The sequence below is a fragment of the Thunnus albacares genome, chromosome 9 (genome assembly GCF_914725855.1).
Source record: "Thunnus albacares chromosome 9, fThuAlb1.1, whole genome shotgun sequence".
Classification (NCBI taxonomy): Eukaryota; Metazoa; Chordata; class Actinopteri; order Scombriformes; family Scombridae; genus Thunnus; species Thunnus albacares.
The window spans coordinates 20,274,859-20,294,373 of record NC_058114.1 but is presented as its reverse complement, the minus strand read 5'-3'; the positions used below and the strand labels follow the sequence as shown (position 1 = coordinate 20,294,373).

Here is a 19,515-nt window from a genome sequence, read left to right as displayed (position 1 = left end):
GTCCAGCAAACTCTAATTTTAATTTTGCATTTAAATTAAGTTTATTGGGTCGCTATGTGCTGAGAAATTTGCATTAGCCTAGGGGTCATGAAGATTTTATGAAACCCATTTAGCACACATGGCCATCAATCTGAAAATAAAAACTCTTTTGACACCCGTTAAGTGGTATTCCAGTAGAAAAAAAAAAAACACCTTTAAGTTATAATATAGGTTAGCACGCCTAGTGACCAGATTTAACCCTGATTTTGTGGTTTTAAAATACACAGATTGAGGTGAAAATACCAGCTATGAAAATTAAGTTACTACTCACTCAGAGCCCCTGCAAATTCGTCTTAACAACGAACAATAGGGTACAGCTACACTGATTAGTCAGACTTGATTGAAAATGTTGATGTCTGCTGATGGTTTTGGACTTCCTTTGATGCAGGTACCACAATTAAAGGAATGGTTAGATATATTCTCATAAAAATCTCTGCAAAGGTATTTCCCAAAATGTCAGTCTGCTAGGTATAAAGCTACAGCCAGTAGCCGGTTAGCTTAACTTAGCACAAAGGTTGAAAGCAATAGGAAACTGCTAAAATCCAAGAAGTTACTGCTTCCAGCCAAGAAACAGTTTGCCACATAACCGCACATGAAGTGTCAAATTGATATTTTTACACTTCAACTTTTCTACAGATTTAAAAAAAATAGGTACCCCCCCCCCCCCCCCCCCCCCCCGTTTCTAGTCGTTATGCTAAGCTAAGCTAAGAAGCTGCTGGCAGGAGCTTCATATTCATCATAGACAGATTGGTATCTATCTTCTCATCAAACTCTCTGTCCATTAAACACAAAAATACAGTACAGTGGAGGAAGAGGGATCCTTGGTATTGTACAAGTTAGATGTGGCTGTAACCTTAGTTTTCAGTTTCCAACATGAGTCTTGTCTTGAAGATTGTTTCTTTGACAAGAGACGTGCAGCAGGAAAAGACAAAAAAAAGACAACAAGAGGTTTGTGCTGATAGAATAAAAGTCTGGATTTATTTCTGTTTATCTATACATTAAACAGGTGTTCCTGAATGCAGCAAGAGAAAACACAGAACAGGATGCTAAGCATCAAAGAGTTGCTCGCATAGCAGAGGTGTGGCCGGTTTAGCAAAGACTATCGCATATACTTATAACATTTTCTATGTTATAAGTAGGGTTGCCTCTGTAGGGTTGCCTCTGGAAAAGCTAAAGTAGGGAAAGGGAGTGTTTACTGCAATAGACTTGAAATTCTTTTCACATTATCATACCAACTGGCAATACTCCATACAGTAACAACCCTGTCTTTCCCTAATGATCATTGCAATGCAGTTACAACTACAGACAGGTATACCCAAGCAGCCCTGTATAGCTCAGTTTAATTCAACTCACTAAATGAGTATGAAAATGTAGTAATAGTTCGGATTTGTTATGTCGCCATTGTCCCCTTCGACTCAATCTCAAGGCTGTGCATACACATTCAAAGGTTTGAACACCCTCCAGTTAATCTCTCTCCCTGGTTTGCCCTCCACCCAACATTGATGTGGTACCAGGTGATTACAACTCAACACCTGCATAGGAATTCAATTACACACACAACTCTCTGGGTCAAATCCCTGGACCAGAGCAAAGCTTACAATTGAACCATTATGAAACAGTCCAACAAATGGCTTAAGTGCTTCCATGAAACCAACTGCTATGTATTTGAACACACACTGCTCACAGTAGAGAGGATTTTATCCAGCACATTTCATGTTCACAGACGTGGTCAGAGTAAAAAAAACAAAACAAAAAACCAAATGTACATACTGACAGGTAGAGCAAACCACCCCAAAAACCTCAAAATATTTCAAACACTTTGGCGCAGAAAAGATTCCATTGGTGTCACTGCATTGGGCAAAAGAAGAAATATAATGCACTTTTAGAATAATTAAGCCGAGTCCAGACACTATATGGGTATGTCAATCATTTACTAGTTGCTACACTATTACCAAAAATTACATTTTATTTTTTAACAGAATTAGTGAATAACAGGTAAAAGTGGTACCCAGATAAAATCACTCGGACATAAAATTGACCCACAAACTTCCAAAACAGTCTTCATGAGTATACCATGAAAACTGATCTCCATAATATTTATGACAGATTTAATTTTCAGCCAGATGGGGTTGTAGTTTATACCATCAGTGTATTCCCAATTTTCTGATAGATGTCACACTATCATCTTAAACTTCCAATGGAATCTGTTTTCTGTAAAACAAGGCGGACTAGACTCAAACAGAACATGGTTTTGCTGAGGACCTCCTCTACTGTAATATACGCTGCACAGTCAGACTGAGATTTCTTTTGTTATGACAATCTGGCGTGCAACCAGTGAACAGTGGTATCCTTTTTAATTTAACTGCCATCTGAGTGTGATTTAATGTACTACCTATAGCGTAACCTGATCTAACCAGTAAAAATGCATATTTCTGAAATACACTGCAACAATGTGATATTGATAGAGAACAGGTGCTAAAAGCAGATGCATCCATTTAAAATCAGCAGGTTCTGAGGTACTTCTGAAACTCACAGCTGAGGATATAATCACTATCTACAATATTTGGATGGATAGCATATAGTTGATACAGTAATAGCAGGATTAACATTTTGCGAAATATTTTGGCTTTAAATCTCATTAAGTTGATAAGCTGAGGGGATAGTGGCGGTTGACACACCTGAATAAAACATAGCTGTATGAGGATAAAAACATAGAAAAACAGCACCATTTGAGGTCCGATAGACATATCAGTTTAGAACTGTTTGCTGGTAGCACCGTCAACCAGTAAAAATCTCAGAATGCAATACAGAGACAGAACACAACCACTGATCAACTGCACAACATAGCAAAGAGCAAAGATATATATTCAGAGACAACCCCTCACGCAGACACCCCTTTACAGCAGCATCTTTAAGCAGGTAATAAAACTGATTTCTTCTAAGAATGATATTGTGAACTGAGGTGTTTTACAAGTTTTATAATCTGTACATATTGAGAGTAACCAGGTATACCTTTCCTATAGATTTAATATACACACATAGTTTACAGTCACTGACAAACAAACACCAGAGTAACAATGAGGTAGGACGGTGAAGTTAGATGAAGTAGAACCGGTTTGTGGATTGTATACAAAGTTACTGATACCTTAAGAAAAATATAGACCTAACAATGTGTTCCTCACGTTTTTTTTTCGCATTTTGAAGTAAGTTTGACATTGTATCTGAGGCTCAAACAATAATGTGTTCTGTGTACACTTAGCTGTGAAAAGTGCAAGATAAAGCCATTTATCTTGTTCCACACAGTGAAGCTAGAACTGATCTCTCTTCCCAATCAGCCCGTCAAACAGCAACATAAAGCTCCCTCACTTTGAAAGATTTGACAGGTGTTCACAACATAAGCCAAAACACCAAGCGAGGAGGACAGGATTTGTTATTATCTTGATACATGTGCATTTTTAAAATCCAGTCCATATAAATGTCAGGTATGGATGCCAATGTCAGGAGTAAGGAACTACAGGTGGCACAGAAGAGGATCACAGAGCTAGTGAGGTTAAACTTCCTCCCTATCGCTACTTGAGTGTGACAGTGAGAGTACTGGAAGGTCTGGTGTTGTCTTACAGAGCCAAGCTAGCCTACAGTATCCATTTATGCCAGGTTATTTGTTGGTGTATGTAACTAATATGCTGCTAAAACCCAAACTGCTCCTCTGCAAGTGACTTGGTACATTTGATAGAGATTGGCCTTGCCATCACAGATTAAGCCAAATCTGGGTTAAAAACATACAGCACTTCCATACAGATTTCATCCGCTAAAGATGGTTTTAGTTAAAGGATTAGGCTTAATCGTGCTCCAGGAAACCAGCCTTTGAAAGCAAGTTAACATTTAAGATGATGTAATAGCTCTATTAATGCTCTATCTTAAAGCATTATTTTAACCCCCATCCCCTTTTGGCATCAAACAACAAAGAAACAAACACAAACACAATACACGACAATTTGTCAGAATTTCAGCAAGGTTGCTTTGCACAGCAGAAATCTTTTCTTTCTTTTAAACAGCATGTATTTTGAATACATGCTAGCACACGTAAACCTCACATGTTGCTTTGTACAGGGAAAAAAAAACTAAAGGAAAAAGAATATTGGATAATTTCAGAAATCCAAAAAATCTATCAATAACATGTCACCATTTTGGTGGATTAAGATTCACTAGATTCTATTACCTTGGCATGGGCCATTTTTTTGTGCAAACCCTGCTGATTCCTCAGTCAGCATCCCGCCTTTCTTTAGCTTGATCTCAGCATTCAATACTTTGGCTTACATTTACCACTCATTTGTAAAAACACACATTTATCCTCTATATAAGTCATATCTACACATAACCAGCATCTTGACACATTAAGTTAAAGCACATATTCCAGTCAGAGTGCACATTTCAAAAGGTAAAAGTCTTAAGATTGGTGAATCGCGATTTGGGCTTGAAAGCTAAGAGTTGTTGACTTTTGCTTGTCAATTTGTTCAGGAGGCCATGGTGGAGTTAGAGAATCCAGTTTCAACATAGTGTGACTTGTGGAAAATTGGTTTTTCCAAACACCTTGAATAAATCTTTTAAGATTTAAATATTCGTTTTGGAAGTATTAAATCTATCAAGCTTGTTGTTGAGCGTCGGTGTGTCCGGGGCATATCTGACCGACAAACAAAACTATATCCCATAACTCATTCTTGCCATACAAAACAATAAACCAAAATGTTCTAAGGTGCTTTATGATAATACAATGATCGCTAGGCCTTAATCTAGTATATAGACATTTAAAAAAGGACGAATACCACAAGTACATTTCTTTAAAGGCATACTGTGCAGGATTTTCCTAATTAACAATTTATAGGCTCATACAAAAATAATCCCTCTCAATCATCACTTATGATCCACTAGAAGTGTGTGGTGGTGGTGTATGTATCTACAGAGACCCTGCTCTCTGCCTGTATTTTCTTATTATTTTGCTGTGTTCGGGATGTTTGTAGGCATAAACTTTTGGGCAGCAATATGTAGCCCCCAGCCAATAACAGCGTGTGAGTGTAGCGACCAAGTTACACTGCTGTCTCTCTCTTCTGCTCCGCTGTGCTCTCTGTCTCAGATGTGTGAAGAGAAAAGGTCTCTGTTTGACAGAGGGTGGGGCTGAGCCCCACACACACACACACACACACACACACACACACACACACACACACACACACACACACCCACCATGAAACAATCAAAAAATTACATTTTATTTATCTAATTCACTGCTTTGTTCTGCTACCACCTCTCCCTCTCTTCATTCACTCTCTAGCTTGCTCGACCACTGCTGCTCTCTCTCGTGCTCTGGTGTCATTGAGCTGGGGAGGAAGGGTCAACTTTGAATGTTGTGTTTACAAACAGCAACCGACAAATCCTGCATAGTATGCCTTTAAGTTTGAGGAAATTGCCCAGAAGTTTAAAGTGCATTCAATGTAAATGATTTGTGTTGATCTAAATACTGCATCTCCATTGCTCTAGTACAATGGTTTAATGATACAGAATCTCATCTTACTGTGGCAGATTTTTAGAAATCCAAGGTAGATTCCAAGTGAGGCTTATCAAATATCACATGTTGTGAATGTAATATAATGTATGGGCTCTTTCAAAATCTGATTTTAAGGGAAGCCTTGTCTCTCTTGTCCTCAGAGATCACTTTGGCTAAGAAAGGGAGATATTTTTTTCTTTTGTTTGTAGATTCCACTGATCTACATTTGGATACAATATCAAGCTTAAAGCCAACAATTCGTATGGAAAAAACAAACAAACAAAATATATGAGTGTAAAAAGAAACACAAGAAATTGTCAGGTAACATGGAATTACAACATCAATTAGATAAACCAGAACTTGACCAGAACCTTAAAACTATAACATGTAACATGACTAGAAACTGAAATATCCATGTTTGGTGAAAAATTAAAAAAAAAAGATGTGTTTTATGTACACTAAAATATCTCCAAAACATAAAGGTAGCTTAACAAAAGGCTGATCTGAACTTTTGAAATAACAAAAACCAAGACAGACAAAAATGATAGAGAGAAATAAACCAACCGACATACAAGAATCTAGAGTGTGAAGAGGAGAAAGGCTTGATGGGCAGCTCTGCAGCAGATTCACAGTTAGCCACTGCTAGGTCACAGTTGAGATTTCAATCTGCAGCATTTAGTTCCAGCCTGCAGACAGCCACACAAACCAACAATAAAACAACCGAAGAGAAAAAAATAAACTTTAAAAAACATACAAGAAAAAGAGGACATTTTCAAAGTTCTGATGGCATAGCTCAGAGGAAATTGTCACTGGAGCGACCTTACTTTGTTCCCCAGTGGTGTGGCTTAAAAAAGAGGGGGGTTATTATGGGTTCAGGAGGCCCAGAAAACATCAACAGCACAATAGTGTTTCAGACAGCTTTACCCACAGCTAACACTCCTTCCACAAGAAGATGACCTGAACCGTGCAGAGCTGTGCCCTGATTTTCTTCCCCACATTTTCCCATGCAGCACAGCATCTTTTAACTACAGGAGGGGTGGGATAGCGAGTAGCCCGGCTCAGCTCAACTTAATGGTGTGAATCACACAGAAAATAGTACCTAGCCATCTCTTACATTCTCACAGCAAAGTGCAGGTGAAGCTTCATCACTTCAGCTTACTATACATTTACAATCACAGCTTACTAGAAAACCCAGGGGCATACCAGCCCCTGGTGATTGCCAAATCCATTTAAGGCCTTTCTAGGCATCAACGTGCCTGTACCACTACAACTTGTTAAACAGTCAAATCGTCTGCAAGTGACAGGTTTGATTAAGAGTAACACAGGAATATCACATCTAAAACCTTTCCTTGTGTCCTCTCATTGATGGCAAATGTTCATAACTAAAAGATCAACATAAAAAAACAAAACAAACACAGCACAAAACTATATACTCTAGAGTCATACTTCCCGTTAAACCTCTGTAAACCCTCTTTTTAATGAAGTGATGTGTTGTGATTGACCTACAGTTTAAGGAGGGAGCAAACTCAAAATGAATCTCTTGGAGCAACAGAGTCTCTGTTGCAATATGCAATATGGCTGTTACTAATTAAGACTTATGCATCCGAGACCCTGATGTCCCATTCTATGCAGTAAGTACCAACAATAAACACTCAGATCCCCAGCAGTAATTGGGTAGTCACCAGATCACCCAACCTTTCACACATCTAAGATCTAATGCAAGCGAGCATCCTCTTCTTTTTAGCATCAGAAGACTTTATCTAGGGAAATAACCTCTTACTTTTTAAAAGTTTAAGGACTCAAACTTATGTTCTGACACAGAACAATAAATTAATCTCACAATCACATCTAATCTCTCTTTTGACACAAATGCACACACGTCAATAAACCGTGTCTCTGTACCAATCCCACAGTAAAGCTTATAAAAATACTCATACCAGTTCACATCAAACTAGTTCACATGTGTTCAACTTCTGACCAGTGGGTAAAGCTGTCTGTGAGCCACATTTGCAAACTGGGCACTGAGGAAGGTGATGGTTGCTCAAGTCACATAGGGAGCTCAGAAGGGGCCTATTTGTTTTAACATTTCACATAATAACCAATCCAATGTGTAAAAGGAATACAACTACTCCTGAAACTGTGACAAACATTCCTCCAATCACCCAAATCAAGTCCCCTCAATATCCTGCGGACCACGGGGGAGGGGGGGGAGAAGGCGCCGGCGTGACAACAGTTGATCACTACATGCCATCATATGTGAAGTTCTCCATCTTGACTGTTTGTCTGATGAGCAGCTTGGACTCCCGTCGCTCCTCGTTCTTGATGGACTTGTTGATATCCATTATCTTTTCACAAATGTATTTGTTCACTTTGGACAATCTCTGCGTAATCTCTGCACTGTCGGCTGTCTCTTGAGACACTCTGTCGTAGAGACACTCTGGGGAAGGAGTGTGAGTAGTCAGACCACATGAAATTTAAAACTGATGATCTTATTTTTGTTTGGTGTGTAATGAATATAATTATGTTTGAATGTATGAATAAAGCAGATAATTTTTCTGTACCTGATGATTTCCAACTTGTCTCAGCTTACAAGAGATCCATCAGAGGGAGGATCCATCTCTCACATTTTATAGGTTTAAACCTTATGTGCAGGTAGGAATCTTACCTCTGACGATTTTCAGCTTGCTGGGTGAGAGTGGAGGTTTGGGCAGAGCATCTTTCTTCTTTTTGGTGGCCACTCCAGTGACACTACGGTTTTTGAGGGTTTCTGTGCCCCAGATCATTACAGCCAGGTTCTTTGTGAACTTGGAGTCTCCCTGGGTCCGCTGCAGCTGGTGCCACTTCTCCTCCTCCACCCAGATGCCACCACCGAGGTGTACCTGTAGAGAGGACAACAGAGGACTGTGAACACCATATTTTAAAACATGAATGTACAGTATGCTGAAGATCAAAAATGTTTTAAATGTTGTACATTAACACTTTACATTCTGCGAGGGACAGTTTACTCCACACCTGCTCACTCATCACTACTCTACCTATTGAGGATCTGTCTGCCCCATCCAGTAGAGAAAATCATTTTTATTGTAGTTACCCATCTGTTTGATTAATCCACATTTAGAATAAAGTGAAGTGAAAATAAGTTTTATTAAATGCCTAAGATGGAAAAAAAAAAACTTGAGACAGTGGGAATTGAAAGTGGACAAAAACATGGATTTTATCCCTGTTTCCTTGATAGTATAACAGATACAACAGATGCTGAAACATCAGACTTCAATGCAGTGGTTACAGTATTATTGCTTACAGATCAGATTCTGGAAACAAAATGTATGTAACCGTCAAAAAAAGGAGTCTAACAGGAGAGAGCAAGAGAGAAGTCAGTGGGTGAGAGAAGCATACTTAAAAGACTAACTTTCACTTTATCTGGTATTATATTTGGAGACTAAGGCTTTTTTACTGAAAAAACACATTTACATGTGTAGTTAAACTCCTTAATACCACACTCTTATATTTTTATATATTTAGAAATATTATTCCGTTATGATAATGCTTACATCCCACTTGCCTGGAACATTTGTTGACATGTGCTGCCAGTTCCCAATCTCCAATGCTCCATGTGGATGTAAAACCCTCTAAATCTAAATGGACCAGGCAGATCATAGCTAGCTGCAGTAGAACACATCTTAACCAGCTCACACTTAGACCAAATTACAAATCCCAAGAAGCACCACTTTCACCAACTAGGATACGCAAATAAGCTCAGGCCACTGGCTGCTTGTAGCCTGGATTACCTCCACTATGAACTTAGCCTGTAGCTCTCCACCCACTGTCACTGCACGTTGCATAAGCCTGCACCAAACACGCCAAGCCGATTGCCAGCCTAGACAGACTGCCCTGGTCTTCTAGGTGAGCTAATGCAGCAGGGGGCATATGTGACTCTCTTTGCCTTCTCTACTCTCTTATCACTGTAAAGTCTTTAGGCTAGCATCCAAAAGGCTTTTCCCTGTGCAGCTAATGTGCTTTAGGCCCACGGCCAGCAAACAAGCTTTTTACTGCCCTCAAGTTAGACAAGATTGTTTTCATCCTCCCTCACCGTTGCTCTCACTTATCGCTCTCTCTCCATCTCTCCTCCTTCCTTTCCACCTATTCCCCCTTTCGCTCTCTCACTAGGGCTAACCTGTCAGTCACTTTAAATTCCTCTTGTGCAAATAATTAATATGGGGTCCCTGATGTAGGAGAGTTCTAATTTGCAAGTGTTCTTCACGCTTGAAGTGGCTGCAGGCCCCAGAGCTTGTAGTACCAATTCCCCCCCTGTCATCAGAGACAGGACGCTGGTTGAGTTACAGCAGTGGAGGGAGTAAAGAACCCTAACAGCCTAATAAACAATGATGATGCTGGCTGGGCTTGCAGGAACAATAATAATCTTCTCAACCTTGTTTACCTGCTAGGGCACAGTGGCCAAGGGGGAAGGGACTGATCAACTATGACAGCAAGTTCCCAGGTTCACGGGTGTTAAGAGGAAATACAGCATTTCCTACAAAATCAGGCTACTTCCCACGGTCACCCACAGAGTTCAGGCCTCTCCAAGGGTGAGAGGTGTTACTGGATATCAGCAAGTGAAGGTTTAAATGCACAATCTGTAATGTAGTGTTTGATTATATGACAAAAACAAAGCTTTAACAGCAACAAAACACCAGATTAATTTGTTGTCTGTTGGTCCATGTAAAAGGCCTGTGAGTCCATTTTTGAGTGATGGCATTTTTCAGTACTGTGTTTTGAATTTCAGTGCTGGGGCTAGCTTTTTGTTTACATTTGGATGGTTGATTTTGCCTCCAAGAATAAATGTCAGAACAGACAAACAAGATAAAGGAGATGAAAACAGACAGGGAACATCACAAAGACCGTATGGCAGGTTTGGTGGCAGTTAAATAGCCATGTGATCAGACAGAGACAAGACAAAACAAAACAGTTGAAAAGGGTGGTAATCATGTTCCAGCTAAAGGGGAATCATGAAAATCCAACAGAATGAAGAGTGTTCCTTTGTGCAGTGAGACTGACCTTCCCATCATTGCAGGTGTATACTGTTCTGGGAGAGGGCGAGTAGCTGGAACTGGTGTTGGCTTCTTCTCTGCATGTTTCCTGGGCCTCAACAATGGGTTCAACCACTTCAGCCTTGATTGTCTGAGTACCATTGTCATGCATAGGCTCTGGAAATGATACAAACAAGATTTTTAACATTACAGGATACAAGCAACAATCCATGTCTGTCAACATTTTAAGCTGAGGCCCAGTCAAAAGCCATTCATCAACTGCTGGTCAACTTTCCAAAACCATGGAAGATAACAACAAAAAAACAACAGCGTCCAATAACATTAGACAACATATTAGTTGTAGACAGCCAGTTGCACCTTAATCCCTATGATATCTAGTAGCACATGGCCAAGAATTTTCTGGTCTTGCTTCTGGGCTTGGACCTAGGCTTGCCTGTGCCTCGAGACAGGAGGTTATTTTAGCCCAGTAACTAAGCTGGCTTGGTGGCTGGCCACGCTAAGCTCCAATGTAGTTGATGAGTTTTAATATCGGTCAGCGCACTCCATCCCCTGCCCGACAGCACCCCAGGGTGCTCTAATCTTTAGCCTGTCCATTAGATGGTCTAGCCAGTAGCCGGGCGCCTGTGTCCAGATCTACGGGGGGGTGAGGTTAACACCAGCATCTGGCGAAGCTACAGTTTGTATACTGCTGTGCACTGCAATGACACCACTTTTAATCACACCTACAATTACAGTGCATTTCATTCAACTTCCTATATTGGATTTTCTACTTTAGTACTGGATCTATTGAAATCCTATAGCTGGATTATGATCTTGTTATATTTTGAGTGTCTATTAGCTGGTACAACTTCCTGTCCTGAGATACACAGGATAAAAAACTTGACTTGACTTCCGGCTTATTGCACAATAGCAATATTGTGACACTGCTACATGAGGTCTTTAAAATTAATATATAGAAACAAAACTGCAATCCATGACACAAGTTTAATCATTTACACATAAATTATGGTAACAAATGATCACTGTCAAATAGCCTATATTGTTTAACACAGTGGTGAATTAACAAAATTTGCATTTTTCTTATGCTTCTATTAGGAGAAACTTACAATGGGTAAGCACGCAGGCAATTCTTGCCCCACCTCCTTTCACAACCAATTTTTTGGCAAAACATTTGAGTGGCATGACCTCACAAATTTCTGTTCCACGATGGTCACTATGACCACTAGTCCAACCTGCCAACATAAGAGGCCAGCATGAGCCACGCTAACATATCCAACCTCAATTTTATTCTAGTCAAGTTTAATTTATAACTATATCTGTGTCTTCATTTTAGTTAAATGCCTCAGAATTTAAACTGCAGTCCTTTGAACTAAACAGACAAGGTCTGAAAAGTAATTCAAAGCTATTTAAAGACCTTTATCTCACAGCTAAAAATATTCCAGATGAATCTTTGTCTTTTTTCAGACCCATTTGCCAGAAACATTATGTTTGGCATTTGACATTGTTCTTAAAAATGGCTTAGATCCTTTTCATGTCAGAGAGGGTACAATGAATTGTGTGGAAATACAGTAAAAACTGGGATTATAGTGTGTCTACACTGTTGGATCCCACCACCTTTTTACTGTAACTGGCAATTTCTGGCTGTACAGATGTTGCAGTTTATATTGACTCTAAAATTACAAAGTTCTGAGCCCCCAAATAGCAGTTTTACTGCCACATAGGTAATTATGCTCAGTACCAACTGATTTGACTTTTGTGGACAATTTCTTCGGGGGACCAATAACGTTAAATGTTATTATTAAACTCTGTGGCAAAGGCAGCAGTGGTATGTGTGTTGGTGTGCATGCTCCTGGTCTCTCACCGCTTCCCAGTCTCATGAGAAGTACGTCCTGCAGCCTCCGGTTGAAGTCCCTCAGCTCTTTGACCTCTGTCAGCAAGCTGCCATATTCCTTCAGTTTCTTGGCCTGCTGCACCAGCTGCCTGCGGGTTCTCTCCAGCTCCTGCTGCAGCCTCCTCATCTCCTCCTCCTGTTGCCTGTAGCTGTGAACCAGCTCCTCATACAAGACCCTGGGAACCACGGCTGCAGCTACCTCAGACACACAATCCGTGTCCACCTCCAAATGCTGTTGTTGCTGCTGGTGATGATGTTGCTGATGCTCTGCCTCCATATCGTCATCTTCGTCGTCTGCATCCTCTCCCTCCTCGGCCAGCCGGTCCTCATCCAGGTCCTCTTCCCCTTCCATACAGGAGCTGGCTGCATTTCTCTCCAGGCGAGCCACTACTGCTGCCAGGCTCTTGGAGGAGTTGGAAAGGGGGCGTCCATGGTCCTGAGATAGGGCCTGAGGAAAAGAATAACTGTAAATTCAGGGAAGCCCAAAAAATCTAATTTGAATTGTATTAACTACAAAGCAGGAATATGAACATGATATAAATGTGCCATGTCTTTGGAGCCAGGCTTATTTTAGTTTTTACTGAATATCACAAATCTCTTTGCTGCAGCAGAAACTAAATGCACTTAATGTGTAACAAGAGGTCATTCAATTCCACAGTTGAATGCACAGAAGATGTAAAAACTACACATCAAATCTAAAAATGACATGACAGACAGACAAACAATTTGTTTTGACTGTGGGAATCTCAATAGGAACTGGGAGGAGAGGAGTCACTGAGTTCTTTGATGAGCCGCTCAGAGGATTTGTCTGTGAAAGGGCAGCTGTCCAGAGTGCTGAATTTGTGTTAATCCAGCATATGGTAAAAATAGCAAGAGGGATTTTGGGTGTTTGCCAAGTTTATGGAAATGTGACATGTTATCATCAATATATATGAGATTCATGTATACACGTCAACTTGGCACATGCAGTCACACATGCACCCACAGTTACACTGTGTTGATATCACCTTTTTTTTTTTTTACAATTAGTAAAATTATTCAGGGTCCAAACTGACACAGCACAAAACTATCAATTTAAATAATGTACTGAAGGGCAAAATGCTTCTTTTTTTTAACTTTGTTTTTACTATGTTAAAATAAATGATTGGAAGTAATCTAGGCACTCCCGGATACAAACATGGCTGTTTAAATATGTTATCACTGCATCAAAATGTCATTTCAGTTGTGTTATCAATAAATAAACATCATTAAATCATAATCAAGAAGCAGTGTGGTGGTATGTCGTAATACTGGTGTCAATGTGAGGATAAGTACAAGTATACGTCTATTTCCCAGTGCTGCCAGTAACTCATTTAAATGTACAGACTTCTGTTGCAATACAACATAACCACTGTCTACTTTGGGTGATCATACCTTTTTATGCCTGAGTGGCATTCTCTCCTCTCCAAAATTGTTCTCAATACAGTTTCCTGAATTCTTGATGGACATCTTGGGAATTTTCATCTTCTTTTGCATTATACTGTCTTCAAATTCCTCTACTGTATCTGTAAAATTCAAAAATAGAAGCATGAAGAAACTCATCAAGTTCCCAAAAAGTTAGATTTTTCATCTCAAGTAACAACAGAACTCTTTTCATCCATTTGTCCAACTCGAACCAGGGGCGTTTTGTCTCTCCATTCTGCTAGAATAAACTAACTTTAGCAAGCTGGTAACGTTTCTCCTAGCTGTCAACTAAAATCTAAGCACATCACAGAGGACTGTGAAGCAAATGATCCTGACTATACAGAGCTTTAGCATGACTGACACTGTGAAGGCGTTAGTTAGACTGGACCGAGCTTGCAGCCCAGACAGCTCAGATTCGGGGATTAGTGATGTAGTAAACTAGTTAAACATCGAGTCTACAAAACGACCGTGAGCAACATTACTGTACCTGCAGCTACGCCAGGCATGTCACTTGCACACTTCAGCACATTAACATGATGCGCTGTCATGTTACTGACGGACAGGTTGCTATGTCTGCTTAGGTGTCTGAGATACGGAGATGACTGCAGCACCGCATCCTTCAGTATGGCACAAACATACAGATGAGCCAGCTAACAAGCTAACCGCAACACACCAAAGTTGTCGGGCTAGCGTCTCAGCTACATCATCAAACCTCTATAAAAACAATAAGGGGTCAACAACAGTCTGTCGGATGTGTTTATAATGAAGTGACAGCTTTGCGTGTGCACGCAGTTAACTAGCGCGTCAGCGCTAACATGCTAACAAGCTAGCAAGCGTTAGCTACATGTTGTAAACAACCGTTGTGACTGGCTAACGTTGCATGCCACGTATTTAACGAAACATCCAGCACTACTGTATCGAAACAAGAGAGCTAACTCTAGGAACACGACACCACGAATGTAAACATGTAATGCAAAGCACTGATGATAAGGTATGACCACATACCAAACTTATCTTAGCATATCTAACTAGCACATCTAGCTAGCCAGAGCCGAGGACGTTGTTGTGGCTCTCAGTGTCAGACTCCAGCTGATCACGTCTTGACAGATCGGACAAAAGGACTTGCTTTGACACGTTTCCGAGTTTAACGCACATCAACGTTACTTGGTCAGACAGAGAAAAACAGCTCTAAAAGGAGAAAAACTGATGTGTTAAGAGGGCAACTTACCTGCAAGGGCAAGGATCTGTGCTTCGCACGGCTGGCCTGCGCTGCCATTCTCTTCAGTTCTGTGAACCAGATACACCTTCTGATTATCAAAATCTGTTCTGTGCAGAGGTCTGAAATCTTCCACATTTGAAACGGGTAACGCGTAGCACATATCGTCTTCAAAGAATCTAACAAAAGCATACATTATTTACTTCTCTTTGGTCCTGCACTTTGGATATGGTTGACAGTTTTTCCTCACAAAGTATTAAAAAAATATACACATAGGGGGGTTGGGGATGGTGTCTGCGCTCGGCTACTCTTGCCTGGTCCACATCACCAGGGTTGATCATCAAGGCATAAGTAATAGACATGACATTAACTTAAGATATGTTTATAAGCAAACCTAATCACAAGGAATATTGATTAATTTGTTTCAGAAACGTATCAAACTATTTTCCACTTACTAATTATTTATTAAATAGACCGTCAAACATTTGTTAAGACGGCAAACAAGATTCACAAAAGGAAAATAAAACAAGCTATTTTTAACTACAAAAAATATTTATATGGCAAATATGTTTTGTTTTTTTAATTCTTGAAAATAATTCAAGCGATGAGGCCAGTCCTAATCTCTCAGAAGACGAAAATACAAACATTATTACTCACTCTGTCTTCTACAGGAGTTGATTGGAGGAACTACAGTGAGAAAATTACCTGTCTGGTCAGATTTCATTGGTCTGTATGTGCTCTTCTGTGTTTCCTGGTGTAGCCTTCTCATCTGTTCTTTATATCACACCAGAAAGACTTTTAAGGCCAGCTGAAGAAATGAACTCTTTGTTATTGTAAGAAAGCCAGGTGGTTATACAACAGGACGGATTTCTCTCAGTTGTTACTCTAATGGAGAGCACCACAGTCGATAAATGACACTAACAATTTCGTTCTGCTTCGGCTGCTGTAATTGAAAAGTAACTGATGCAGAACTATACAGAGTCTTTTTTTTCTCTTCTCTGATATTTCATTTCATAGTTTCAGACATTTAGTTCAGTTATGATTAGGCTTGTTTCAAATGCCAGCTTCCCCATGATGTTTGTTCAATGTACTGTATGACCAGTCCCACGGTGTGTTAGATGTATACAAGAGAATTTAAAAACAAGCAAACAATGCAATGACAATAACTCTCAGAGCATATTGCCAGTGATTTTATTTCAGTTATTGTGGGAGTATTTTAGGTTGTTTTTAATACAAGTGAATGGTTTCATCTTCCAGCAATGATATTTATAGCTTGCTTCACTTTTCTGTGAAGAATCCATTTACAGAAATTCAATTTAGCAACATTTCAGGTTAATTAGAAGTTGCTGTTTTTTAGGCTGAGTCATGGTTATCTCATATATCTATGCACTGCTACTTTGGCAGAACCCCACCAACTATAACAGGTATAAGAGTGATGAACAAGAGATTTGAGCAGCTTCTCAGCGAGTCGAACAGAGGATTACTGTTAATCTAAGCTTCTGTTCAATGGCTCTCCTGTCCTCAAGGCTGGGCTTGTCAACATAAGGCTGCTCAGTTTCTGGAACTCTCTGTCTTTGAAGTGGCCAGTGTTTAAAACACCACTGCTTTTAAAAGTCTCGCATGATGTTTTTTTTTCCTGCAGCTCAGAGAAGTTTAATTCAAACTTTTAACAACAACTTTCATGGAGGTCATAGAGGTGCTCCAAATATAATGGACGGGAAACTGCTGGGAGACACAATAAAAGTTGAGCTTCCCAAATTAATTTTTTTGGTAACAGTATTTTCAACATTTTTGGACTGTGATAGTCTTTACTGTGTATTTTCCCCACAAAATCCTTTCTGTGCAGCATTTTTTTTAGAACAACTAACAATTAAGTGGTACATTTCTGGTAAAATTACCACCGTTTGTTATTTACATTCAGTTATTACCTCTTTTGTCATCAAATCATGCATCATATTATTCCTAATAGCAGAATCTTATAAAACTGACTCTGATATAATCGCTCTCACAACTTTCGATTCCTACCATATGTGCACAGTTGCACTAGTTACTGTACAGTTCTTTTGGTGGCTGCACTACTCTATATGATACTGTGCATCACGTTGGCCTCTGTGAGAACTATTTTCATGCTCCAAAAGTCTCATAACGTGACCCATGCACTCTCTCTTTCTTGCTGTAATTATTTCATGGTATGTTGGCTCTACTGCACTGCTGAACTCTCATGTTCGGCTTCAACTAAACCACAGTACTTAAAGGTACGTACAGTTTTGTGAACGTGTGATATGTGTAAAGTATACACTCATATACTGTATGTACGGCAAGGCTGATTGGTCCCTGCACTATCTATGCCAGTAGTTACATACAGTATGTATTTATTATATTTTATTGATAAGGCTACATCAATTTTATACAGTATACCCATACAAGGATACAGTGTATCATTTATCACTGGTTTTGTAAAGGTATTAAAGGCCCTTCAAACCAATGGTCTACCCACTCAAGTGTTTTCACTTTTGCTTAATTAGACTCCCTCTCAAGACTGTTTGGGTGTGTAAAGACATCTCTCTTACCCTCATATTACATTGTGTCAAGATAAGCCTTTTTAACAGACATGACATTTTGACATGTCAGTAGGAAAGGCACAGGTGTAAATAATAAAATGAACGATGGCTGAATTTCATTTAGCTGCTTTGGTTTCAGGGTCCTGGTATTGTGCCTGCTGGCTCACTGTCACACTGTCATGGCTGAGTGGGAATAAATCTGAGCCATCGTTAATGTTATTAGCAATTTGTGGGCTTGTTCTACTATGACAGGTCAAAATGTCTTGTGTGGAAAAAGCCTTTTCAATACAATAAACTAACTGTATGTACTGTATATATAACTTCTTAGTGTCATATTTGTCTGTATGGTCGGTATACAGACAAATCAACATATCTAAACTGCAAATTGTTTTTCCAAAGATTTAATAGTTTTTTTAAATATTATTTTTTCTGGGATTTTGACAAAGCTGTTGAAGCACCATCCAAAAGTTTTTATTTATTTATTTTTGATCTTTTTCCAGCTTCTTTATTTCCTTTGTGCAATGCATCATGGGGAAAAGTGTCCAAAAGCATTAAACTTAAAAATCTAAATGGATACTAAAAAGTTTTTTTTAGCATGCATACTTTTTTGAGTATACTTTTTTTTTCCACCACTGTGAAACCAAATACTGCAAACTTGTTCTGAATTAGTATGTACAATGAAATTAGAACACATCTTTTTGGTGAACTGACTGGATGAGTGACGTTGCACCTTTATCACTCCTATCAGTTTGTTAAGTGAGTTGATGACCTCATGTTATCCCAGCATAGCTCCAACCAACTTCAGCCTGAGCAGAGGTCTAATCAGCCAGAATTGGAAACCATTTGTGGGTGTGAAGAGCGTCTAATAACTGCAGCTTTTGTCTTGATGAAAGTGAAACTGTCTAACACGTCTTTTGTGTACTCAAGTTTTCCACTTCAGTTTAATTTGCTCTGCTTTGTTGGGTTTTTTCAAAGTATAGCACAATACCTGCATCCAATTGTAAAAATGTTTTTACAAAAAAATTCAACAATCTTTTATTATCAAATTTTCATTTATAAACACTTTCATTCACAAATATAAGTTTCTCTAAATTTTGCTAAATTAGTAGCCTTTAGGAATTACATGTGTAACTTAATTTTAAGGTTGAAGTTCCTAAAAATCAAAATGCAGTAGATTTATGATATATTAAATGTATACTGTACAATAATATAACAAACTGAATTCCTGATACATTATGAACTGTCTTTTGTTGTTTGTTTTGTCTCAGAATTTGCTACTCAGGTATTAAACATTATTGCATCAGTTGTACTGAAATGCTTATTCAAGAAATTATTAAGAAATTATAGACAAAAACAGAAATTCTACCAAAGAAAAGGTTTTTACAATTTTACAGTTCCTGATTCTGATTCATTAGCGTAAGAGAACTGAAGAAGGGTAAAATAATATGTTCAAATTATGGCTAAAAAGGACAAGGAACAGGAACAGGATATTCATCAAAAAACAATCAAATACTGACCTTGTAATGCACACACTTTTAAACACACACACACCCTACACAGTGTTACATATAAAATTATACACATGTAATTACATGGGCGGCACCACTTTCAGTAGGTCTAAAATGACCTTTCCACACCCAAAAGGTTATTAATTATAACACTTTAAATATCAGTTAAATGTTGTGTACCCATTGTTTTGTGTTGACTTTTCACTATTATGGGCTCTGAGTTGGCCTAGACTGTTGGCATGCTAATAAGCTGAAGATACAGTGATC

The 19,515-nt window shown here is 39.1% G+C and overlaps 2 protein-coding genes across 6 annotated transcripts in view; both read right to left on the bottom strand.

Annotated features, from left to right (window-relative positions):
• Positions 1-19,515, bottom strand: part of agbl4 (AGBL carboxypeptidase 4) — a 432,158-nt gene that overhangs the window by 56,005 nt on the left and 356,638 nt on the right. The gene's annotated exons all lie outside the window — the stretch shown is intronic.
• bend5 (BEN domain containing 5) lies at positions 5,710-17,849 on the bottom strand. 3 transcript variants are annotated; one of them, XM_044361601.1, is made up of 7 exons: positions 15,374-15,688; positions 15,192-15,250; positions 13,934-14,064; positions 12,491-12,968; positions 10,637-10,785; positions 8,247-8,460; positions 5,710-8,018 (listed from the first exon to the last, which is right to left on the bottom strand). In XM_044361601.1, the coding sequence occupies exons 3-7, from the start codon at positions 14,033-14,035 to the stop codon at positions 7,822-7,824; spliced, it is 1,140 nt and encodes a 379-aa protein (XP_044217536.1). In that variant the 5' UTR covers positions 14,036-14,064; positions 15,192-15,250; positions 15,374-15,688; the 3' UTR covers positions 5,710-7,821. The 3 variants fall into 3 exon arrangements, with proteins under 3 accessions (XP_044217536.1, XP_044217535.1, XP_044217537.1); XM_044361600.1 differs by having other exon boundaries at positions 15,192-17,849; XM_044361602.1 differs by lacking the exons at positions 15,192-15,250; positions 15,374-15,688 and adding an exon at positions 14,969-15,086.

What these genes read in the sequence shown, in the direction of transcription:
- bend5 (XM_044361600.1), bottom strand. Translation starts at nt 15,375, where the DNA reads ATGTATGCTTTTGTTAGATTCTTTGAAGACGATATGTGCTACGCGTTA. An exon ending in ACAGATCCTTGCCCTTGCAG is followed by an intron (nt 14,065 to 15,191) that starts GTAAGTTGCCCT and finishes TGAATTTTACAG; the next exon opens with ATACAGTAGAGGAATTTGAA. An exon ending in TCTCATGAGACTGGGAAGCG is followed by an intron (nt 10,786 to 12,490) that starts GTGAGAGACCAG and finishes TATCATTTCCAG; the next exon opens with AGCCTATGCATGACAATGGT.